Source organism: Megalobrama amblycephala, linkage group LG18 (assembly GCF_018812025.1).
Source record: "Megalobrama amblycephala isolate DHTTF-2021 linkage group LG18, ASM1881202v1, whole genome shotgun sequence".
NCBI lineage: Eukaryota > Metazoa > Chordata > Actinopteri > Cypriniformes > Xenocyprididae > Megalobrama > Megalobrama amblycephala.
In genome coordinates this window covers 28,983,864-29,010,019 of record NC_063061.1, presented here as the reverse complement: position 1 = coordinate 29,010,019, position 26,156 = coordinate 28,983,864, and the positions used below count along the sequence as shown (strand labels likewise).

The 26,156-nt window shown below is 38.7% G+C and overlaps 1 protein-coding gene across 1 annotated transcript in view; it reads left to right on the top strand.

The window, feature by feature from the left end:
• Positions 1 to 364: 364 nt before the first annotated feature.
• The window catches only part of celf4 (CUGBP, Elav-like family member 4), a 110,228-nt gene continuing 84,436 nt past the window's right edge, over positions 365 to 26,156 (top strand). The window contains 1 exon segment of the mRNA XM_048167633.1: positions 365 to 1,254. Within this exon segment, the coding sequence (XP_048023590.1) occupies positions 990 to 1,254 (265 nt within the window). The 5' untranslated portion in view covers positions 365 to 989.

The following is a 26,156-nucleotide window of genomic DNA, read 5'->3' as shown; positions in this document are numbered from 1 at the left end:
CCCTGCTCGTACACACCGCGCGGAGGAGCTCACAGCCCTCTTTCTGGCTCGTGCATTTGAAGAGAGGCATTGTTTTCATTCAGCGAAATACATTTTTTTTACGAATAAGTAAAAAAAAAAAAAAAAATGTATATATATATATATATATATATATATATATATATATATATATATATATATATTAATAATAATAACATTGAAAGGATTTATCCCAGCGAGGTTGCATACATAAGGCTGTTTCTGCCCTTGCACTTTCTGAGCGTTTCAGCACTGTCGCTGTCCATTAGTTCCCTCAGCTCTTTACAGCGAATTTGGGTGAATCCTTTGATGCTTTCCTGAGAAATGCACATAGGGGAACATTATGCATTGGAGTGCGTTGGAAAACATTTTTTTTTTTTTTAATAGATTGGATGTTACTATGTAGAAGTCTAAGGTGCGTCATTCACAAGGCAGCGTACAAAGAGCCGTGTAAATGTGATATTTTCTTTATTTATAGTCCCTCTCTTTCGGCGGAACATACCATGTTACTGTATAACGATGAGAGGGGGAAAGAGAGCGTCGTGTGACATAAAGGGAGCTGCTTTTTCTCCTCTTCCTCCCCACTGCACTGAGCGCGTTTGAGACAGCCCTGTCGGTTTAAACCGGGAGGACACCCATACCGACTTCTTAATGCAAAAAAATAAAAGGGTAGCTAGAAGCAGGGGCGAGGGGAACGGAGGTAAAGCGAACTCTCACGGTCTGTCTCTCTCTCTTTCTCTCTCTCTCTCTCTCTCTCGTTTTTATTACATGAATGAATGAATTGAGTAGTAAGGGACAAATACAAGGAATCACGCCTCCGCCTGGACGACCAAACGCGTTTGATATTTGACTTGTGTTCAATGGTACGTGTTTGCATCTGTACATTTTCGGCGAAAACCAGAGTAGGACGTCTCATCCCGTCATTTGAAACACTTCAGAAGGCGTAGCAGCTGAAAGTCCTCGCGGTGAACATGGCAACTTTAACGAACGGACAGGTGGACGCCGCGGTGCATGGAGGAGCGGCCAGTACGAACGGGCTCGTGAACGGAATAAGCCACACTCACAGTCCCGCGAGCTGCGCCACCATTCCCATGAAGGACCACGATGCCATCAAACTATTCATCGGACAGATACCCCGCAACCTGGACGAGAAGGACCTTCGGCCGCTCTTCGAGGAATTTGGCAAGATCTACGAGCTCACCGTGCTGAAAGACCGCTTCACTGGCATGCACAAAGGTGCGTTTCGCTCGCGAGAGCAGTTTCCCACTCGATTCCTGTCACTCTAATGTCTTGATTTGCTTAGCATCCTTTTTTATGATTGAGACGGAAGCAATTAACGACAGGCTTGAATGTACTGGCAATTTTATATGTAACATATGAAACATGTAAGTGAATAATTCATTCACTGGTGTACTACAAAAGTTAAGTATTGATTTAGAATACTTAACACGAAGCGAATATAGTAGCGTCAGAAGGCAAATAGGCTACTTAGCTGTTTTTACGCGATCCTGTTTTGTAGGATGGGGTGGCGGGGGATGGATAGATATGGGCTTTTCACACCTGAAATCGATGTATCTTATTCTGTTTTTACTTTCTGGGTTAATTCTAGGTAGCTAGTCAAGATTTGTAAACCTTAACGTTCTTATTTGAATATTTCGAAGGTGAATAACTCTTGACAAATATTGCACGCGACGTGTTTAAGAAATGCTTGTGCAATCTGTGTGAAAAGTCGCTATGTAGAGCAAAAGTAATATAGCCTATTCATCTCCATTTGACGCGTCTGCCGTCGCTGTGCGACATCCTAACTCTTTCCCCTCAGACGTGGAGACTATACACGGCGCGTGAAACTTTCAGCAAATGTACAAAGCGTATGAATATTTAATGAGGTAAGCACTGAGGCAAGTTTGTGATGGGTGTCTGTCTGTTGCTAAACAACCCGACTAACGTTTCAGCGTCGTGTTGTTTCGTTAGCGGTGCTAGTACAACCCAGGGATAAAAGTAATTCCCTTCCAAAATGGCAAGTGTGAAACGTGTGTTTATCCCAGGGTTACAACTGGTCTTTACGTCGTGTTGAAAAAGACATTAACCCAGGGTTAAGTGTAGTTTGAAAAGCCATGTTCTGTAGAAGGTGTCTTGAGGTCCAGCTCGCTTTTAAGTCCATCACTTTGTTAGGCATTACATTAGTATGTGTCAGGTTTTGCCTCCATTGTGCTGACTAGATGTTCAAGGATAAAAAATCCTAAAATCTACATTGTGGGGACCAGCTAGTGTTCCTAATGATTTGACATACTAAATAAAACATATGTGAGATTTATTAAATAGTATTAACTCGGTATAAAAACAATAGAAGCTAATGGAAAGTCTCCACCATGGTAGAAAAAAAATGAATGTGTGTGTACTTGTGTATGTTTGACCTTCCATAAACATTTCCCCAATTAGTTTTCTTTAGAGATCGTGTTGTGTGCACAACAAAAAAAACTCCCTTGTATACTATCTGAAACAAGTAGGCTATTATCTTGAGTCTTTTGTCTAAGTATAATCGTGCAAGAACTAAAGGTAAATGGCAGCCGTCGAGACAATGAAAGAGAACATTATGAGCAAGGATAGGATCTGTACTGAAAGGGATCTGTCCAGTAACCTCTTAATTGGGGTTGTGTAGCCATGATTGTTCCTGTTCTATTGCTTCACAATAAAATATTAATTTATGATGACAGTCCACACAATAGCATTTCAGTGTGGTGTGTTCTAGCAGTAACAGCCACCGAACTATAATTACCTCCTGCTTATCTTCTCTTTGCCAGTTGGTGTCATACGCAGCAACTCACATCTCCGGTTAGGTTCGGCCGCAACCGTGCCTTGTTTGTGCGCTCGCTCGCTCCTGCAGTGTGGTAATTACTGCTGAAGTTGTGTACCTGTGGTGTGTTCGGAAAGATCAATTCCTGAAGCCCTCAGCCAGGGGTCCAAAGGGGGATCTTCCCAGGGGTGACATTATTTCACAGGCTTGTCTAATTGATCCCCAACCCAGAGGACATTGTTTGGCTTTAGGGTCACATCAGTGGCTAATTTACCCATCCAACACTGGGAGTCGAGGGAAGAAGCTGCTTACCCAAGCCCCAGGGATGAAGTCCCTCTGTTGTAGTAAACAAAGCTGTCCTCTGTATGTGCCTAGCAAAAATGTGGCTTTGAGAAGCGGATCTGGGGAGGGTAGGAGGTTATCTTTTATTAATAGCACCGCTGGAGTACTCCCCGTCCGGTGGTTAATCATGTTGCTCGTGAACTATGGGGAGTCATGCCGGCTGATTCTAGGAACTGTCTGCTTTTTGCAATATATGGTCCTTTGTACCCATCCCCCCACTGCAGGGTCTGTATTCACTAGTGTGGTCGTCAGGCCTGCTTGGCTCTATGTTACGACTGAGTTTAGGTACTCGTTCACTCCCTCTCCACAACATAAGCACTGGCGTCAGTGTCTCTCAAAATCTATTTCCGTTTGGCAGCGGTGCCGTTCTCTCCGTACCCTGCAGTACGCTGGGGCCTGTCCGTTTTGGAGCTCTCTTAGCTTCTAGAACTTAATATGCTGTTTTGTAAAACTGACCTTTCCCTTCACTTTCAGGAAAAGTAGTACCTTGTCACTTGGGCAGCACCCTTAAAAAGTGCTAATATGTACACTTAAAGGGATAGATCACCTAAAATGAACATTTTGTCATCATTTACTCGCTCTCGTGTGGTTCCAGACCTGTATGTGTTTATTTCTTCTGTTGAACAGATATTTTGAAACAGTGTTTGTTTTTTGTTTTTTTTTTCGTAAAATGAAGGTCACTTTGGACCCAAAAATTTTCTTTTGAGTTCCACAGAAGAAAGAAAGTCTAACAGGTTTGGAATGAGATGAGGGTGAGTAAAGATGAAAGAATTATAATTTTGGGCTAACTATCCCTTTAAATTCGGAAGTTGTAGTTGTCTTTTCTGCTCTATTGTGACAGTGAAACAGCTTTTCAAACAAGAAAAAAATGTAGAGCGGGACTTGATTTCGTCCGTCGGGAATTGATCATTGTTTGCTAATTGCTGCGATCTCATGTGAGTGACAAGTTGCCAGAGGGAAGGGATTATCGTCCCGCTCTCATGCCAGTGAACACGTCATCACACTCTAAAAAAAAAAATACTGGATTAAAAACAACCCAAGTTGGGTTGTAAATGGACAAACCCAGCAATTGGGTTGTTTTAACCCAGTGAATGGGTTGTTTTAACCCAGAGCTTGGGTTAAATGTTTGCCCAACCTGCTGGGTAGTTTTATTTAACCCAACTATTGTTTATAAATGACTGTATTGCTTGCTTAAAATGAACCCAAAGTATGTTGGAAATTAACATTTATAAATATGTTTAATAATTGAACGTTTATTAATATGTTTAATGAATAATAATTAAACAATAAACTTGCTTATTAATGTTTAACTTTTTGATTATTATTGTTGCCTCTAGTAATTATGCATCTGATTTTTAATTTCCAACCTATTTTGGGTTCATTTTAAGCCAGCCATATGGTAATTTTTAAACAATAGTTGGGTTAAATAAAACTACCCAGCACGTTGGGCAAACATTTATCCCAACTGCTGGGTTAAAACAACCCAATTGCTACAGCATTTAACCCAGCATTTTTTTTTAAGCAGAGAAGAGATGATTTCATAGGGACATTAAAGGATCTACCTCAATGACAAACTAAAAGCTAGCAAGCTACCACTAAAAATGCTTTATTTTTTCTGACTGTGCCTCCCAAACAAATGATTATTCTTTAAAGCTCCATAAATATTCTATTCCTGCAGTTGTCTGCCCTCCTTGATCATTAACATGATCGTATTGTCTTGTTTTTCATCATTATAGGAAGTTCTCCATCTTGGCTCTTCATCCATCTCCACCTCCACCCACTTCCTCTCTTCACACGTTATCACCTCCTCCAGCCTGCTGCATGTCTCTGCCGTCTCTCCTCTTCCAATCGTGCAATTTTTCTTTCCATTCACAGGCTAGAAGGGGTTTTGTCATCCATTTATTCACTCACTTACCCTCCTACACACATCGTTCAAGATTTACCATTACACTCCACGCTGAGATGAGGTCCTGAGAGCAGGTCTGCAGCTCTCTGTTGGGGTCTAGGATAACGGAAACAGCAGAACCTCAATGTTTTCAGTGCAAATATTGGTCTCTCTTAAAGATAGTTTCTGCTTCTTGGAGATGATTGGATAGATGTTGACATGACAGACTGAGACAGCGGTGTGGCAAGCCAGTGTAGACTGCTGAGATCACATCCAATCGCAAAATGAAACTTCTGTCATTATTTACTCACCTTCCTGTTGTTCCAAACCTGTATGACTTTATTTCTTGCGAAGGTTGTGAAAAATGTCCATACAGTTCGGATCCAATGTTGTTTGGATCCCAATGTTCTTCAAAATATCTCCTTCTGTACTCCAACGAAATAAGAAAGTCATACAGGTTTGGAAAGACATGAAGGTGAGTAAATGATGACAGAATTTTCCTTTTTGGGTGAACTATGCCTTTAATTGCAAGTGGTTCATTTTCAGCAGATTCTAAAATCGTCAAGAAAACGATCCCGCGTTGTTCAGGTAAACACCAGAAGCAAACATCGTTGAGAAGCGTGAGCGTTTGAAGTTGTGATGAGCGTAGGTGGAGAGGGAACGCGTTTGATGCTATAAAGAAGCACGTAGGAGGAGACGCTGCATTTTCATACTATGCTGCTGAATTCTATTTTTGATAGTCATTATTCTCATGCATATGGTCTACTTTTGTGCTCTGTTTTTGATATGCAGACGTGGCGTGCGGGCATACATTTGATTTTGCTATGCTGGATGCGCATCTGGAGCCATGACTGAATAAAGCACGATGCGTTTTACGTGTAGACTCTAATGAGACACTGAACGGAGAGGGCTTCATTCATCCTCATGCCTGAGCAGCCAAAGTAATGATTCTGTACATCAGTTATCTAGTCTTAAGACTCCCGTCTCTCAGGAGAACGTGAGAAAGAGGCAACACTGGCTAAAGGATGGAGATCGGGAGAGTGATGGATTGAAAAAGAGAGTAGAACGAGGAGAAACAAAACAAAAAGATGGATGAAAACAGGCTAAAAAAAGAGTTCAGCACAGGAATGGGCTTGTGTTTTAAACTGAGTAATAGAAGTAGACAAGTAGAAAGAGAGTTAGATGGAGAAAACTGGGTACTTGGGGGGGCAGGCCTGAGCTGGGGGGAGTTCTTGAGTCCTCCGTTCACCAGCACTTTCATTTGGCTGCTCTGCGTGACTCAGCACAGCTAATAGAGGCCATTTGTACCGGTCACCAGCAGCTACAGGAAACATGCTGCGGACTGTAACATCTTCTCCTTGCACGCCTTTTAGCGTAGGGGAGATTGCCGCTATGCACCGAATGACTATCCCACCCATCTTGCAAAGTCTGAGATTGTGATGGTTAGCATTGTCTTGTTTAGCTGGAGCTCATGACTAGCTTCCGTGTTTAAAGTCCAGCTGAAATCAAAATGTAAGTTTTTTTTTTTTTTGTCTTTTTTTTATCTTTTAGTATGAATATGTTAGCATTAAAGGGATAGTTCACCCAAAAATGAAAATTCTGTCATCATTTACTCACGCTCAAGTTGTTCCAAACCTCTTTGTTCTGCTGAATACAAAAAAAGATATTTGGAAGAATGTTTGTAACCAAGCAGATCTCTCCCCCCACTGACTACCATAGTAGGGGGGAAAAACACTATGGTAGTCAATGTGGGGTGAGATCTGCTTGGTTACAAACATTCTTCCAAATATCTTCCTTTGTGTTCAGCAAAACAAAGAAATTTATGCAGGTTTGGAACAACTTGAGGGTGAGTAAATGATGACAGAATTTTCATTTTTGGGTGAACTATCCCTTTAAGTTTAGGAATAAGCTGGTGTGTTCAAAAACAATGACAAAATTCACATTTAGGAGATATAAGCATTCAAAACTTAGTCTAAAATGGATCATGAATTTTTATGACGTCACCGTGGACTTCAGCTTCTCATCAGATCTTCTGTCCAATCAAATGCTCTCTAGAATCTAAAGCATCCCGTCCCTTACATTATAAAGAGACGCTGATGCTGTGGCTGAAATCGGTCACTTGTTCACACATTAACTATTTTCTACGTGGTGAATGGCACATAGAACACTATGTAGGGGATAGGGAATGATTCAGACAGTGTAAATATGCTTTCCATTGAGGCGAATGAAGTCTAGTTTCATGTTAGTGTCGCAGCAGCACTCACACAGTCTGCTCTGGTCCAAAAACATGCGGATCATGACAAAAGAGTTGGCGCAGACCCCAAAACATATCGGACCCATTTGAATTCTGCACAGAATGCTATATTTTAAAGTGATATGGAGGAGATTAGGAGGAGAAATGGTTAGAGATTAGAAGGAAACTTAGGCTTCACCTAGCTTATTGGTTCTGGCCGAGCTGTGATATAAACAAAACGCTATTGGCTATTTTAAAAAAGGGGCTGTTCGATAAGTCCCGCCCTGTCTTTCTGTTTCAGTTGAAATTACATCAACACAAACAACACAGTGGGCCTCTAAGGGGTCAAATTTTATTTATTATGATTTCTAACTTTAAAATATCAATGTCTAAGATGCTTTTTATTTTCAAGACAGTTGTGTTTCAAAGGTCCTAACAAGCTCTCCTTGAAAAAAATGTACAAGTACAAATGTTTTCCAGTGGGGTATCGTGTTATCTAGAGACTGTGTTAACGGGTAAGAAAATTCTGTTTCTGGGCAACCTAAACCTGAGTTTCTGGGCAGGATTTTTCTAAAAGACAATTGGATGTCCTTGCCGGAGAAAGAGAAATGCTGGGTTTTTCCTCCTGCGGCTTGGTGTTAATTCAGCTCGCGTCCTGGACTCACCATTGCATTGCTGTTGCATCATCTGCACACACAGCGTTTCTCTTTTTTTTCCTCTCCAGCTCGTTCGGATCTGCAGATGTTCCGAGCCTCGGCCCATCCCAAATCCTCTCAAGCCTCTAGTCTCCAATTGCTCATCCCCGCAGAGAAAGCGCAGACAAGCTCCCGCTTCGAGTGCGGTATCTGCGCCGCATGATCGATGCGTCTGCTTTGTTTACGAGTGAGTCGACGCTGACCGTAGGTCGCCTTCTCAATATGCAGCATGTCTGCATTGAATATAAGTAGCAGTGGTGGCATGAACATGCATGTAAATATGCATACATGAGGGCAGGCCCATTTTTCAGGCGGACAGTCGAAAGGGTGGCAGAACTGTTTTTGTCCAGCGTTATTTGTGGCAATTGCCACAGAGGTCAGCCATCAAGAGAAAAGATAGTTACTCAAGGTGAGCAATGACTTGCAGATGAAAGAGAGGAAAAAGAAAATGCTGCATGTGTTGGCCGCAGGTTTGGAGTTCTACAGGATAGAGAACCTGTCTAGCAGTCCTAACCCTGCGGTGGCCCTTATTAGCTAGTGTGACCCTGTTGTGCTGTCTGAATTGGGCCAAAATGTAGCCATTTTCTCATACCTCGAGGCACTTTAAAACTTGTCTCAGACAGCACGGAGACACGTTTATGTGCAACAGCTAATCCCAAAACACTCATCTCATGAATTTCATCTGTTATCTACCATAACTCTCGGTCAGATAGCTGTGTGAACTTTTAAACTGGAAGTAATGCCGCTTGGCGGAGGCGATTTACTTTCTAAATTGAAAACTATGCAAATATGCTTCGCTGCGCAGCTTTTGCAGGCTTCCTAAAATTTTATCCTGCAAGATTTATGTCCGGCGTAATGGCCTTGTTGTGTTTTCATATATTTAAATAGCTCGACTCGAAGAGCAAAGCAGGGCTAAACTAGGTTCAGCTTTAAAAGTTTTATAAGGTTTAGCTGTAATTTCATATAAACTGTGCCGATGAAAAGCCCGAGGCCACACCCCCCTCTGCGGCACACTGGATTTAACTCGCTCTGTCTGTGAATTACAATTTTGATTTAAGAACCTCCGAAGCCTTGCAGTTTCTGACAACAGCTCTAGCAAAATTAATAGTTTCTGTTTTCAAACTAGTTGCATCATCTAAGTGTTATTGTGGTGTGTGTGTTAAATATTTAAAGGGTTTAGGAGTGATATGTGCACTGCTGTCTAGGCAAGGCTAAGAAAAGGTGTTATAGTGCTCAAAATACAGCAAGAAAACAGAGCTGTCAGTTAAGATGCTTCAGCTTCATCTGGAGAAGCTCTTTGCTTTGAAATGCTTCCATTTTTCTTGCTGTAATATAACACTATGAATCGACTAATAAAAACATGGATCCAGTATTTATTTATTTTTTAAAGCATGGACTTTTTTTTCTCGTTCGCTGCATTTGAGGTCACCGCTCAGTAGCTAATAGATTTACTATGGCACCAGATTGATTTGTCACATGACATTTATGACTTGTGTGATTGGTTCAAATTCTGTGTTTACCCATGAGCAAAGGAAGCATGCAGGTTGCATAATTCCGGGGTAAATGAAAACTTTCTAAGCAATAACCTATTTAGACCAATGATTGCTTATTTTGTCCTCAGAAATGGTTTTCGCTACTCCACTCTGCAAGCAAAATACAAAAATAACCACATTGTAATTTAACATGTAATGATTTTTTAATTCAGCGTACCTGATGCGATCTGACAATCTACATAGAATCTATCTTGTTAAAAATACACCTGTGTGCTCTTTTTGTCTGAGCCCTTTACATCATTTTAAATTCTTTTTTTCTCATTATGTGAAGCGTTACCTATTTGTTAGTCTAATGATGTTGTATTCAAACTCCATTAATTAGTGTGCAGAGAATGGTGGGGTAGAAAACTAAAAGCAGACAAAAGCCTAGGTAATAGCTTAGATTATTTTCATTGTATGGATTGATTTAAGCACGCAACATTTTAATTACTTTTTAATGTAAATGAGCACAAAGAAGGAGAAAAGAGAGCAAACTACTTGGAAAGGAATGAAGGGGCTGTGTAGTGTTAATCATCATTGTGTCTTTTTATAGTGGATTGTAAATAGGGCTACACTGAAGCTGTAAAATTACAATGAACCTGGTTGTTAGACTAACTGTTGGTTGTTTGACTGTGAGCATGTTTAGAAAGCTGTTTTTGCAGTATATGCATTGATTTCTTTAGGGAAATCTGTGGAAATGTGATAAATGGAGCTGAGAGTACAACACTCTTATTGGTAACTGAAAACTTAGCCAACTTTGTTTTGTTTTGTTTTTGAGGAGTATGCCAGTTACAGTCCTGGTTTACATCTTTTTGATGGAAGACAAATAAAAAAAAAATCTCTCCTTGCATGTAAGATGTTTTTCTCTATAGTGGTGCAGTTTTCTTTAAGGAGACCTGGAATCAAATCACATCCTAGCACCTTCATAAATACCTAACATAATATAATTTTCAATATTTCCTTTTTGTGTATGTCAAAGAGTAGCTTTGATGTTTCAAAATCCAGCCTCAAAAGATTCTGTGTTAAAAAAGCTAAGGGATAGGTAGATGTGTAGACAAACTTTGTAAATGATGTTTCTCCCAATTCTGTTAAAAAAAAAAAAAAACTCTTTCGCAGATGTGTGGACTGTGATATGTAGGGCCCTATGAAATCTGTTTTTTTTATTTTTTGGGATTCCATTTTAATGGTAAAATTAAATTTTAGTAATCAAAAAGCATGTCTAATTAATTTGAAATCATGAAACTTATACAATTATCTACAATTAATTAAAAGTTTACCAAAAATTACATTTGTTAGGAACCTATGAAATATTTTTTTCTCAAATTCCATTTCATTTTTTACCAAATTCTATTTTAATAATCAGACAGCATGTCTAATTAACTGATTTCATAAAAACAACAAAATTCATTTCTAAAAAATTTCTATGAAATGTTTTGTTTCTGTTTTTTCAGGAATTCTATGTTGTGTATTTAAATTTTTCTGTCAGTCAAATGAAGGCATAAAACATTAATTTATATTTTATATGACATTAAATAAACAAACAGTGCTTTACTGTTAAAATTAAAACATGGAAGAAAAATTTAGATTATTCCTTAAAAAAAATAGTTTTAATAATAATAATTTATTATTATTATTGTAGTGTTAGTATTATTATTCCATTGAGATGTAGCTAAATTCTACTGTACAACAGTAATATATTTCTGTCACAATTTCTTCAAGTTAAACCAAACTTTTATTTTGACGGGTTGACGTAAAGACCTTTGAGCTTGGGTGTTTTTATGATATGATGATAGTTTTTCTCAAATTAAATGGTAAAATGCTCATGAAGTGACTCTTAGAGTGGCTCTGGAGATGAAGTGCATGGATTCATGTCCTCATATAGTGAGGCAGCAGAGGCTGAAAACACAGCGAGTGTCACGCTTCAGTGTGTGTGTGTGTGTGTGGTAAATGAAACCACGTATCTGCGCCATTCATTCACACAGAGACACGTAGAACATGCAGGATTCATATTTAAATGGTCTTTTTGTGGTTTAACATTCACAGACACTAGTCTATATCACAATTTGATTTAAGTATACTGACCTACTTTTTTTTATTTATTCATCAAAAATTTGACACATTCCGTGACATTCCGCATTATAGGCTACAGTAAATTCTGTCTGGATTCCGAAGACGCACATTTCCACACATATAAACGGCCGTTAAACGTATGGATCCAAAGTACAGAACTAATTGAGTTTCCATGCATGCATTGCAGGAAGCAGTAGTATTTAAAATCCTGCAATGAACAGATGAAACAATATTCCATGGGTCAGTGATAGCATGAGTGCACACTGTGTGGCACGGGCCCATAATGGGTCTTTGCTTTATACAACACTCACCCACCATTTCCTTGTAAACAACAGCCTCTGTGTGTATTAAGCGTATGTGATTGCTAATAACATCCTGGTACTTGATGTTTCGGCTTTCATAGATTATATTTTCTCATGTTATTATACATGACTGAACCAACATTTGTTTATGTCATATTAAATAGTCAAATAGATTAGCTATATTAAGCATAATTTGTCTTTTCTTTATGACAGAAGCAACAGTGCATTAAGAACTGCTGTTTTGTGAGCTACATGTCAGAACAGCCATCCATCTGCATTTTTATTATTTGGAGGACTTACCACTGAGTACGTCTGTACTGACACAAGGTGTTCTCGTACCTATGCTAATGTACCATCTTGCGCTGAGCTGTATTGAGATTTATCATGCAGAGTTTGATATAAAACAGAGGATGTGTGGAAGCTGGTCGTTTTCAGAGTAACAGGAGGGTATTGTGGGATACGTGAGGGTGGAGGATACGCTTCGCCTGCAGTCAGAGCAGATCGAGATGGCGATATGATACCGGCCGACTCCGGCACATGGAGATTGCAATGCTTATGTATGCAGTGTATTCGCGTAACTGTATAAGTATAGCATTTAAAGTATCTACTTGTCTTGTGCTTATAGATTTACAGTGTTCTTTGATACAAAAGTGATTTGACGGCGCTCACGTACCCCAAGAAAAACACATAATGACTCTGGAACAACCCCCTATTAAACCATTATGAGATTATAATTAGCTTGACGTCGACTGAAACAGTCTATTTGTTATTCATAGGGGACTACGATTTTTTTTATTGAGGCATTGTTAATAAATAAATCCTCATTAGTGATTTTCCCACTCAGTGTTATTGCATGTAAATAGGATTTTAATGTCATGATATTTATTGGACTGAAATTCATTCAGCATAAGACGTTTAAAGACCAACCGGACTGCTAGAGTATCAAGAGCCTTTTTGTCCTCGTGTTTTCTTACAGCTTTGAGCTATGGTACCTGAACGGTTAAAATGGCTCAAACAAACCTTAGGAAAGCTTGCAGACTGTTAAGAAATAAAACATTGTTTTGCTTGTCTTTTCAGTCTTTCAGGAAGCATAAAAATCAAAGTTATGAAGTTCAGGGTCAGTTCAAGCCTTTTCATTAATCCACTGCCATCAGAGTGGCTGTTAAAAAAAAAAGAAAAAAAGACATGACTTGTCAGGTTCTCGCACTTCTCATTTCATCCCATGAATTAAATGCGCCTGCAGTTTGCTTTTCAAATGGAGGTAAGAGAGCTGGAGAAATTGCAGACATCTTTTAAGGTTTGTTTTGGGAATTAGGAGAATATATGAATAAATTATGAGAATTATAAGAGAGAAATGGGGAGGTCAGACTGCAGAATGCTGCTAGGGCTAAACTCAAGGATCTTCAGGATGGAAGTCTGAAAGTTGCAGGTTGGATTTCAACCGTGCTGTGAAAGTCTCCGTGGCAGTTTAAAATGTGCAGAGCCCACTTTCTGAGGCAGAAAATCTGTATTTCATGCCCAAAATGGGCATTAAACCTGCACTGAAAGTGATGCCACGAAAAGCTTGGGTGCTTGAGAAGCCCCTGCATCGAAATACATGCGACATAACATTTGCTCATGAATTTTAATATGTTTGGGTTTAGTGGGGGGACCTTCATTTGCAAGAAAGCGCGAAAGAGCACGATAAAGATGGATGGCGAGGGAGGGGGGTTGGATAAAAGAGAAAGGAATCGGGCAGAAAGAGAGAACAGGGGAGTCCCTGAGACAGATGTCACCCTCACCACAGATTGATGGCTCTTGGCCGGTTTCCACGCCAAGCTTTGACCCCGCTGTCCTTTGCAGTAATTTATAGGTGACGTTTTTAAAGATTTAAGCACTATTTTGTGGCCATCATGGCCTCGGACAGAGAACGACCTTCTAATGCAGGGTCGCAGTCGGTCTGGAGCTAAAAATCGCACACATGCAGATCTGACAGTCCGGGACTGAATGCGAGCATTTGTTGTTGTATTCTCACAGGCCAGCTTGATTAATTAAAAACCCTGTTTGTTTGTTTGTTTTAAGGATGTATTTGAAACATACAGTGGGAGTGTGTATGACATTCAGGATAATAACTTTCAGCTTGAAACATAGAGGACTGGAAAGAGGAAGTGTAGGGGGACTAGACGCCCTGTGCAGCTTTTGGATGTGTATCCAGTGGACCCAGCTGGGTCTGGTGTTGGCTGAGGTATATGAGAGGCCCTTATGTGTGCAGCAGTGGCTCGTGATCGGGGGGAGCCTCTCTAGCACATCATCACTCATTTGCAATTTAATGGCCCTAGAGATCACCCTTTCCTCACCCCACCAGCCCATTCCCAGCATGGCAAAGCTTATTAGCAGAGGTTTTAAATAATAATCTCAAGTGAATCTACTGCCCTATCCTTCCCCTTTCAAGATGCCTGGCCAGCGTGGTCCACCAGGGTGGCACTAAAAAGAGCTCTTTTGTTTATTCTGGCAGGGTTCAGATCGAGCCTAGAGATGTCTATAATACCTGGAGAAAGTTACCTGCTAGTATTCCCATTCATCTAAATTAATAAAATATCCATTTCATAAGTTCATTTGATTTTTTTTTTGTTTAAGAGTCTCTATCTATCTATCTATCTATCTATCTATCTATCTATCTATCTATCTATCATTCATTTCTATCTATCTATCTATCTATCTATCTATCTATCTATCTATCTATCATTCATTTGTTTTATTTATCTGTCATTTGTTTGTTCTATCCATCTATTATTTATCATTCATTTGTTCTATCCATCTACCTGTCGTTCGTTTGTTCTATCCATCTATCTATCATTTGTTTGTTTATTCTATCTATCTATCATTTGTTATATCTATCTATCGTTCGTTCGTTTGTTCTATCCATCTATCTGTTGTTAGTTTGTTCTATCTATCTATCTATCTATCTATCTATCTATTATCTATCTATCATTTGTTCATTTGTTTTTGTTTATCTGTCATTTGTTTGTTCTATCCATCTATCTTTATCATTCATTTGTTCTATCCATCTACCTGTCGTTCGTTTGTTCTATCCATCTATCTATCTTAGTTCGTTTCTTCTTTCCATCTATCGCTAGTTTGTTTATTCTTTCCATCAGTCTATCATTTGTTAAATCTATCTACCTATCGTTCGTTCGTTTGTTCTATTCATCCAACTAACATTCATTTGTTCTATCTATCGCTCTTTCATTCTATCATCTACCTGTCGTTCATTTGTTCTATCCATCTATCTATCGTTTGTTTATTCTATCCATCTATCATTTGTTATATCTATCTATCGTTCGTTCGTTTGTTCTATCCATCTATCTGTTGTTAGTTTGTTCTATCTATCTATTAGAGGTGTGACGAGACAGGTATCTCACGAGACGAGACGAGACTCGAGATTGAGTTCACGAGACGAGACGAGACAAGATTTTTACACACTATTTTTAAGAAATCCTCAATGGCGAAATACATGACTAGAAAAAATATTCTGCAGGTGTCTTTAAAATGTTTTAACTAATCATCTTGTAATGAATGTAATTTCAGTTCTACTGAGTATAAATTATCATATGCAGTAAAAGACAACAACACTCAAGTACTGTAAAAGGTTTTGCCACTAACTCAACTGACTGGCTTCTCTTCTGTATGATTTCAGTCTCTTCAGACCTTACTGTACATGATTTATGAGCTTCTACAACTTTTGACCTCCTAACTGAAGTCCTTTCCTCAAACTGATCATAAAAACAGTATAAATAAAAATGGTAACACTTTACAATAAGGTCTCATTTATTAACATTAATTAACCAACATCAACTAACAATGAGCAATATATTTGCTACAGTATTTATTAATCTTTGTTTATGTTAGTTAATAGTCATTCATTGTTAGTTCATGATAGTTCACAGTGCATTAACTAATGTTAACAAATGAAACCTTATTGTTTGTGCTTAATAAGATTAAGAGAAAACTGTTATTCATTTTTTATGGTAATTACTTTACAATAAGTGCAACCAAAGTACAAATAAGACCATTTTTTTCTTTGATACAGAGCTCAGAGGTTACAACTACGCTGCCCAGCCTAAGATAGCTTTCATATTGAGAGATATTTGCATTCATCAGGGAGCCGCTTTCAAAATGCGGGGTATTGAAATCGCGTTTGAATGCGCGCGCGCGTTTACTTTCACTTTTAGCGATCGCGCGTAACTCTGTAAATATGGAGCGGTGGCAACCGTTATCCAACTGAATTAAATGGTTTTTATTTAAATACAAAGCAAAATGACAGTGGAGGCGTAATGTAAACGAAGCGTGGCATATTCTTTCCTAATCATCCTAACACTCTGTCATGGCAACAACATCACGAGACTACTTTTCGCCTCGACGAGAAGTCTCGTCACATATTAGTCTCGCGAGATCTCGTGCCACGAGATCTCGTCACACCCCTACTATCTATCTATCTATCTATCTATCTATCTATCGTTGTTTGTTTGTTCTATCATCTATCATTCATTTATATCTATCTACCTATCGTTCATTCATTCTATCCATCCACCTATCTATCGTTCGTTCATTTGTTTGTTCTCTCCATCTATCTATTGTTTGTGTTCTATCCATATATCTATCATTCATTTGTTCTATCTATCTTTGTTCTATCTATCTTTGCTCTATCTATCTATCTATCTATCTATCTATCTATCTATCTATCTATCGTTCATTCTATCCATCTGCCTGTCTATCTATCTATCTATCTATCTATCTATCTATCTATCTATCTATCTATCTATCTATCTATCTAATCTGTCTGTCTGTCTGTCTGTCTATCTGTCTATCTATCTATCTATCTATCTATCTATCTATCTATCTATCTAATCTGTCTGTCTGTCTGTCTATCTGTCTATCTATCTATCTATCTATCTATCTATCTATCTATCTAATCTGTCTGTCTGTCTATCTGTCTATCTATCTATCTATCTATCTATCTATCTATCTATCTAACGTTTGTTTGTTCTATCATATATCTATCATTCATTTGTTCTATCTATTGTTTGTTTGTTTGTACGTTCTATCCATCTACCTGTCGTCCATTTGTTCTATCCAGCTATCTATCTTTGTTTGTTTGTTCTATCATCTATCATTTGTTATATCTATCTATCTACCTGCCTTTCATTCTGTCTATCTATCGTTCATTCGTTCATTCATTAATTTGTTCGTTCATTTGTTCTGTCCATCTATCTGTCATTTGCTTGTTCTAGCCATCTATCTATATTTGTTCGTTCATTCTATCCATCTATCGTTCGTTTGGTCGGTTGTTCTATGTATCTTTCTGTGGCTTTCTAGTTACAGTTATATGAATTTATTAAAATTATAATCATCATTGATTCTGTTTGGGAATATTATTTTTGCAATCCTACTGGCATAAATATTAGACTCTTCATCTTTAAGAAATAAAAAGTGAACTTTTGCTTTGTTTTTGTTTTTTTTATAAGAAACTGTCTTATAGTTTCAATTCATGACTCTGGAGTTTTCCCTGGAGACCCCCAGTCGATTCAGACATATTTAGACCTGTCTGGAGGTAGCAGACTACATTATGGTTCTCTACGGAACATTATGGCTTTGTAATAATGTCCCAGGCTTTGATGACACTGATAACTACGACTGGCTAACAGTTCTGCTTTCAGTAGGCAAATCATCTAGTCCATGCAGACTACTCTCTCATTTAATTCCCATGTCATACCCACGTGTAGTTGAACGCTGCTACGCTACCTCGGATGCTCTGCCCGAGGGCATTAAATTCACAAAAAAAGACTTGAAATTGAAGCTCTGCAGTCCTACTTATTTAAGGAGAGAAAGATAGTGTCGGGTTGCTCTGCCAAACGGATAAATATTACGAGTTTTGAGGATTGTAGAAACGCTTTCCACCGTGGGCCTCCTCACCCTGAGCAGCTTAGCTGTCCTCTTTTTAAAAGAGCGAGGAACATGGGTATCAGCGTGAAGCAGCCGCGAGGGCCTTCACAGCATGCGTCTGTGTGCATGTGCAGGATTTTAGGAGAGCAGCCATAATGCTCTGTTTCCTGTAGAGAGTCAGCTTGACTTCCTGTCTGGGCCGCGCTCACATTGGAAAGGATATCGAGCGTGCGTTTGATAAAACATTTTCTGTTTACAAATCCTATTATGCACGTTTGCTGTGTCCTTGGAGTTGATTGCCGGTCCATGTTAGCTTTAGTAAACGTCTTAATTGTGTTAAATGGATAGAAAGGCTGGCAGATTAGAAGCCATTAATGAGCGTTGTGTGAGCGTGCATATTCCCGAGATGCCACTTTTGTTGGGTTGGCAGGCGAGGAGGGAGAGAGTATGCCAGCGTCACCTTGAAACTCAAAAACACTGGAGAAACAGGTCATTGTGTCTCTGCTGAAAAGAGGTACACATCGCTCTCTCTCGCTTTCTCACTTGCTCTCCGCACCCTTTACAATCTCTTTGGATTCTCTCTCTCCCTCTCGCTCTCCCTTTCCATCTGAACAGTAGATAAGCTCACTGAGGGAGAGTTTAAAGGACTCTCCATTTGTGTATAAATAGCTTAGGATGAATTATTGAGGGACCCAGGGTTACTAATAATCCCCCTGGACCCATCCGACAATGACATAGAAGATAGAGGGAAAACAATTACACTGGGTTCCTCCTGAGGAGGACTGGGTGGAAGGATGGAGGAGGAGAGGGGGGTGCAGACGGAGACGCCGCAGAAGCCCCTCACCGACTTCCCGTCTTGGCTAATAAAGCCAATTAAGTCGGTAGAATCAATGGGCATGCGAGCGGTCCCGGAAAGAGGAGGCATAATGATTCATGTCCTCCGCCCGGAACGTCCCGTCCCTTTTGTCCACGCGGCCAGGAGGACAGCGGGACACTGACGGGATGAGACAAGTGGACCGCGGGGGAATATTAAGGAGCTGTTTGTGTCTGCTGGTGTCAATGCAAGGACGGCACCGATAGGGTGAGAGGTGCAGTCAGACAGGCCGGTCACCCTGCCACGCACTCGCTCCATTTCGGCAGGCCGGTCTCTGCGCTCTAGTCCGTCTGCGCTTCAGCTCTAGCAGGTGGATCTTGGGTACGTCTCAAAAGCCGGACCTCTGCGGATGCGTATGGAGCAAGGTTGTCTGTAATATTTAAAAGAGGTATCCGTTATTTTATGCTTTATGTTTGGGTGTTTCTTCAACTTTAGGGTTGATTTTTATTAAAAAAAAGAAGACAATTCAACTGTATTTTGTTATGTAAAATGATTTATCATGCATTCATCTATTTTTTTCCTACTTTTCAAATGTCTTTACTGTATAGATTTTATTATTTTGTCATCAGTTTTGTGTGAAAATATTGTTTCATCATGGGTATTTAGGATGTCTTAAATGTTAGCTATTGAATTTAGACTCAGGAAGAGAGTTGGCTATTATTTTACAAAACCGTATGCAGTATGTTGTTGAATACTTTGCTAGAGGAATAATTATATATACTAATGAGTGTAGGTATAAAAGTTATTTGGTAACACTTTACAAAAAGTTATCATTTGTTAATGCATTAACTAACAATGAGCAATGCATTTATTATAGTATTTATTGATCTTTGTTAATATTAGTTAATAAAAATACAATACTTCATTGTTTGTTCATGTTAGTTCACAGTGCATTAACTTATTACAACATTTGATTTTAATAATGTTTTAGTAAATGTTGAAATTAACATTGACTAATTTTAATAAATGCTGTAGAAGTATTGTTCATTCTTAGTTCATGTTAACTAAAGTAGTTAACAAATGCTAACTAATGAAACCTTACTGTAAAGTGTTACCAGGTATTTTTCACAGACAAAATGCCACAGTTATTGAAACACCTGCAAAGCTGAATTTTCAGTTCATTACTCCAGTCTTCAGGGTCACATGATCCTTCAGAAATCATTCTAATGTTGGTTTGTTGCTCGAGTAACATTTATTATTATCAATGTTGAAGCTTTTCTGTATTAGCTTTTTTCAGGATTCTTTGGTAAAAATGAAAGTTCAAAAGAACAGCAATTCTTTATTCGAAAAACTTTTGTAACATAAGAATTTTTGATCAATTTAATGCATTCTTGCTGAATAAATATTAATTTCTTTAAAAAAAATCTTACTGACAAACTTTTGAAGGGTAGTGTATGTGTCAGTTATTTTCTGGATTTATTGAATATCGCGAGGTTCATGGCATTTTGTCTTAATAAAAGACTTATAAGAGGCTCGTGTCTTGAATTTGCAAACTCTTCAAGCGCAATTGTACATTCCGCTTTGATATCAGAGTTATGCCTTTGAAATATTCAGTACTTCATCTGGATGGGCCACAAATCTGACCAAAAAGTCAAAAGGTTGTCTGCAGAACTAAAAGTGCATACAACAATTTCTATGAGCTTTCACTTTGCTTGCAGAATTAACTACAATTTTATACCAAAAGTCAAAAGTTACACCGTGACGAGGCGAGATGCGACAAACAATTTGTCTGTCAACACCAAATGTGACTTTGAGACGTGATAAAGTCAAAAATCACAGCCAATCAGAAGAGAGCGAGGCCGGGCCCTCTTGGCAAGCTCCCGGCACTCACGATGAAATGGAGTACATAATCAAATTCATGAATATTACACCATTTTAATTTTACTGAAAATACATACTGAGTTACTGAAACCATTTTTTGTCATATATATATATATATATATACACACTTGTCCATTGTTGCTTTCAGTGTGGCTATAAAAGATACAAAAAATGATATTCAAACTCACATTAGACACTTTTAACATTAAATAACACATAAACATTACCCGAGAATGTCATTTACATACTGTGTGCCGTCGCACCTGGTTATAGGACAAAAACTCTGATTAACATGGAAAAGATACCTTTTATCGTGTGTTGTGGTGTCGCATCTAGTTAGGATACAGTGTTACACTACATATGATTTATGGAGCAGATTGCAGCTCTGAATGATTTTATTAGTGACAAAAACGGCTGTGCATGAAAACTTTCAGGGCTAAAGCCCACTCGTAGCATTGCCCATCTCTCTGACCCTGCCAGTGGGAAGGACGTTGATTTGTAAACGCTGTGAAATGCCACATTACTGGTTTGATTAGTCCTGTGACTTGGCAGCACATTTGCGTAAACCTTGACTTTACTGCCTTCCTGCATGACATCTCGCTAACAAGCTCTAGGTATTAAACACACTCCCTTACATCTTTGCTCTAACAATACTATATTTGGTAAGCCAAAGATATTTTCTACCCTCTTTTAGTGCAACCTTCAGTTCTTGTATTTCAGAGCCTGGCAGACGGGCTTATCCTTGATACTTCGGTGAAGCCCCACAGAGCCAGGATGTAATTGACTGTCCACTTCTGAACACCACACGGCTGAATTTTCTATTATCTGTCCAAAAGGTGATGTAAATTCAATTCAAAAAGGCTCGGTCGAATTAAACAGTGTGCGCATGTGAGAAAAGATGATAGAGAGAAAGAGAAAGACTTGCCTTATAGTGTTATACTGTATGTGTGAAGATGTATTGATGAGCGTAAATGGAAAATAGTCGGTGTAGGTTTGTGTTTATAGTCCCTGTGTATTAATGCGTGTGTGGTTGTGTAGTTAAGTAGTTAATTGTGAGACTGTTGACACACATGATCCTGAACGGGTGTTAGAAAGTGTGGATTCATGTGTATTTATTGCATGTAGTGTAGTGTGTGTTCATACTGTCTCTGGGTCCTTTGGGAGTATGGAGTGGGGGGGACTTTGTCCTAATGATGCGTTTTCTACACCATTGATTCACTAGCTCTGCTCCACAGTAAATCCTTCACATGCAACACATTAGAGCCTAGGCTTTTTCCTCCGCCAATCGATTCACAGAACTTACAGCCGTTCCTCTTTTCTCCTCTCCTCTGTTCTGCGCTCGTCTCCATTCCTCTGTGCTCCTTATTTGCCTTTCTTTTTCTAAAGAAAGTAACTTCCTTCCTTGCTTCCTTCCTTGCTTGCTTCCTTCCTTCCATGTTCCTTTACCCTTTCCTAATTGGTTAATTGGTTAGACTAATTTTTGAATCTTGATTTTTTTTTTTTTTTTTCCCTATTTTCCATTTTTTTTCCACATACTTGTTTCTTTCATTTTCCCCTTCCCTATTATTTTCCTTTATCATTCTTTCCCTTTGCTTATTTTCCTTTTTATTTATTTCTTTCCTTTACTTTACCAGTTCCTTTTCCTTTGCTTTGTTTTCCTTTACCTATCCATTTGCTTTACTCTTTGCATTTCCTTTTCTTTCTCCTTTTTTCTTGTATCTTTTGCTTTTCATTTTCCTTTACCTGTACCTTTCCCCTCATTTTCATTAGTTTACTTTATTTTACCTTACTCTAATGTTCAAACGTTTGGGGCCGGTAAGATTTTTATAAATGGTTTTTGAAAATATCTTATGCTGAGTGATGATAAAGCTGAATTTTCAGCATCATTACTCTCATCTTCGGTGTCACATGATCCTTCAGCAGTCATTCTAATTTTCGAGACCGTCGTCCTCCAAAAAAACGAACCGATAGGTCATTTTTTCAAGCACCTTATTACAACCTATATACATTTAAGTCATGCGCCCTCTAGCTGGTGTAAAAATAATGACACTGTCGTGTTACATCTGTTGTCATGAAATGATATATGACCGTTGTTACCAATCAAAATGCGTGTTCATTTAAATGCAATGTGTGGACTTTTTACACGGCCCCTTACCTGCCATTTGTCCTATTTCCATTTAGCAAAGCTCATTTTTTTTTATTAATGACTACACCTACCCCAAACCTAAACCTACCCTTAGTGATTTATAGTGCATATACACTTTGTGAGCACATGCGTTCCCTGGGATCAAACCCACGATCGCATGATCACGTGATTGCATATTGTTGTATATTGCAATGCTCTACCAATTGAGCCAAAATATGACGCAGATAAAGGGGTACAATGCATTAAAATGAAAGTGTCCTGTTGTCGATAGGGGCGCAACTTTTGTAAACGCTCCTATGGGTCGTATTCCAAGGAAGTGACAAACGAAACCTAGACACATTTTTTCAGGATTCTGTGAAGAATAAAAAGATCAGCATTTATTTTATATTAATTTAGGTAACACCTTATTTTAAGATGTTGTAGTTACACATACTTACTATGGTAATAACAGTAAATTATGCATAATTACAAGTAACTAACCCTAAACCAAACCCTAACCCTAATTGTAACTCTATTGTAAGTACATGTAGTTAATTAATATTACTCGGTACTTATTTGAGCAAGTACAATAACTCACCTTAAATAAAGTGTAACCTTAATTTAAATTAAATTCATGAAATATATTACTTTTTTGTCAAACAAAAAATGTTACTGACCCCAACATTTTGAATTGTCGTGTATGTGTCACTGGGGAGTTCAGCTCGTACTGTATGCCATCTGTTAAGGTTCTTGTTTTCTCGGTCAAGGAGTGCAGCAGTTGAGAATCCAGGTTTAGTATTAAAGCCCATTAGAAATGCATCCACCAACCTCCTCAAATATTCCCTCACACTACCACTTCATTCCACTGGAATAATATCACTCAAGGAGAGGACTCATTAGTCCCAGAAACAGCTCCTGAATATTTAAGGCCTATTTTATTGAATCAAAAAAGAAAAGCTTGACGTGGTTTCGGCACAGTAATTGAAGATCGCTCTCGTTCTCTCTCACTTTCTCTCTCTCTCTCAGATTACTCTCTGAGCTCATATTGCTGTCTTCAAAGTGCATTTTTATTTAATCAGGGGTTTACTGCTTCCAATTAAATATTTTAAGAAGACATGTTGTTTGTAGGTGGGGGCAGGGCGGAGCGGCACAAAGGTGTCCTGGAGTACTTCAGGAGACCTTGAATTCTCAGACCTTGGAGGACAGTTTATTCAAATTACCCAAGGTCTACAGGGATACTCGTGTTCAAGGGAGGAGGGGGAACTTTGGGAATTTGGTACCTTTGCTCAATCTTTACAACCATGAAAGCGATACACACTATTGCAGACACGCTTGACAGGCACGGCCACTAAAATGACATGAACAAACATGACAGTGCTTGGAAACACTTTTTGGAACAATAAATGTTTGATCAGCACATATTGATTTGAGCACACACAAACCGCAGCTGGAAATGTCTCAGCTTACCTGGTGTGTTTATGCCAGTTTGTTTGTTGGTTGTTTTTGGTGCACCAGTGATTATTGCCCAAACAGTCTTGGGTTATTGCCCTCACAGAAACTTTTGAAGATGAATGCTTTTTTGGCTAGATGATCAATTGGATTATTTGCAGTGGCAGGTATAAATAATGACAGTAATAAGCAAAAACAAGTGAAGGAGCAGCTGTAATTTATTATTCATATCATGAATCCCAATTGTTATAAATGATGCCTGCATTATTCCATTGCCCTCTCCTTTACTCTCGAAACCAGTTGTGCACATAAACCCTAAAGGCTTCTAGTGAAATACTGATCCAACACATTTTTTCCATCAGTAAAAAGGCTACTGAAACCACCACCTTTGATTTGAGATGTGTGGAATGTATTTGGAGGGATTTGTTTACAGTTGTTTCAAAACTGCATTTGTGTTATTGACATTTTCTAAGCATTCTTTAAAACGTGAAAAAGCTGAAGAATTCCAATTTATTTCGAGTAGGAAAAAACGTGGAAATTTGTTTTACTTCTATTTGAAAGCGTTAAAAGTATTTTTTGTGTAATATCACATGAAAAGATGTGCAAAGTTATGATTCTGAGCAATGCAAGTTATTGCAGTGATTGCAAGGTGAACAATGTATTGAAATTCCTCTTCTGCTTTTCTCTACAATTAAAACAGCCTGAACAAACTGCCTCTTTTCAGATTTTGTTTTCTAAATAATTTCAGCCTTCAGGTGTGATATTGATTTTTATACAGTAATTCAAGTATTTTTTACACTACCGTACAAACGGCTGAAGTCGGAAGTCTCTTCTGCTCACCATGGCTAAATTTATGTGAGAGATACATTAAAAACAGCAATATGCAATTTAAAATAGCTTGTTGGTGTGCAGGATTCTTTGATGAATAAAGTTTAAAAGAACAGCATTTTTTTTTTTTTTTAACGCACCCTTGCTGAATAAATCTTACTGACCCTAAACTTTTTAATTTTAAATTTTGTTTTAAGTCTGAAATTTTTCCTTTACCATTGCCGATGATGTCATTGTAATATTTATACACACTCAATCATGATTGACCTTTTTTGCATTTATTTACAAATAGAATTGGCCCTTTCTTTCCAACGCTATCTCACGACCGATTCGTACGTATTTTACGAGGTGGCTAATTCTTACGACCTCACAGTACGAATTCATATGATTTGTCTAAACCCCATTGACGGGTAGGTTTAGGGGTGGGGTTAGGGGTAGGTCATTCTTACGAATTTATATGAATTTGGCAACTCGTAAAATATGTACGATTTAGCAAAAACCTTGTAAAATACGTGCAAATTGCCATGAGATCAGGTTGTTCCTTCTTGCATCTTTAAAGGTGCTGTATGCGATTTCTCAAATTCGTTGTTGAACACTGTTGATATTTGAAATCCATCCAAACAAACCCACCTCTCTCTTCATTGCTCCGCCTCCAAAACTCACACTCCAATCCTAACCAACCTGCTCCGAGTCGGTCTCGAACCCCGGCCCGATCACTGCTGGCATGCGAGGCGAATGCACTACCAATGACGCTAAACACCGCATTCTCTAGCGGGCGTCAGTGTGCAGTAGTTTAACCGCAAAACTCTCACTATCTGGCCACTGTTACACACGCAGTGCGAGTGGATGTCTGTTTATCACAGCTGACGCACAACAAAATGCTTCACGAAAAATAAAGCGCAGATGATGAACGAATGACAAGGAAACACAAAAAAATGAACATACAGTACACACGAGTAAATACAAACAAGAGTTTGTTGTTAGTCCCCAACAGCACAGCAGCTCCAGACAATCAAAACCCAGTGTTACTCGCATGAGAAGGAATCAAAGCAGCCTCCACATCTGTTTTCAGGCCTTCCCGCTTAGCTCTCTCAAGCGCTGGAAAGCTTTTCCAATATAAACACAGGTCCTAAAGCGCTTGCCCAGTCATAAACCTTCATTCCAGTGATATTCTTTTGATCTCTTTTGTATTGTGTCCTATCTCTAATGCTGATTGGTTAGACGTTTGTTGTTAGTCTCAGCCCGACTAACTTCTAATAAGTGTAT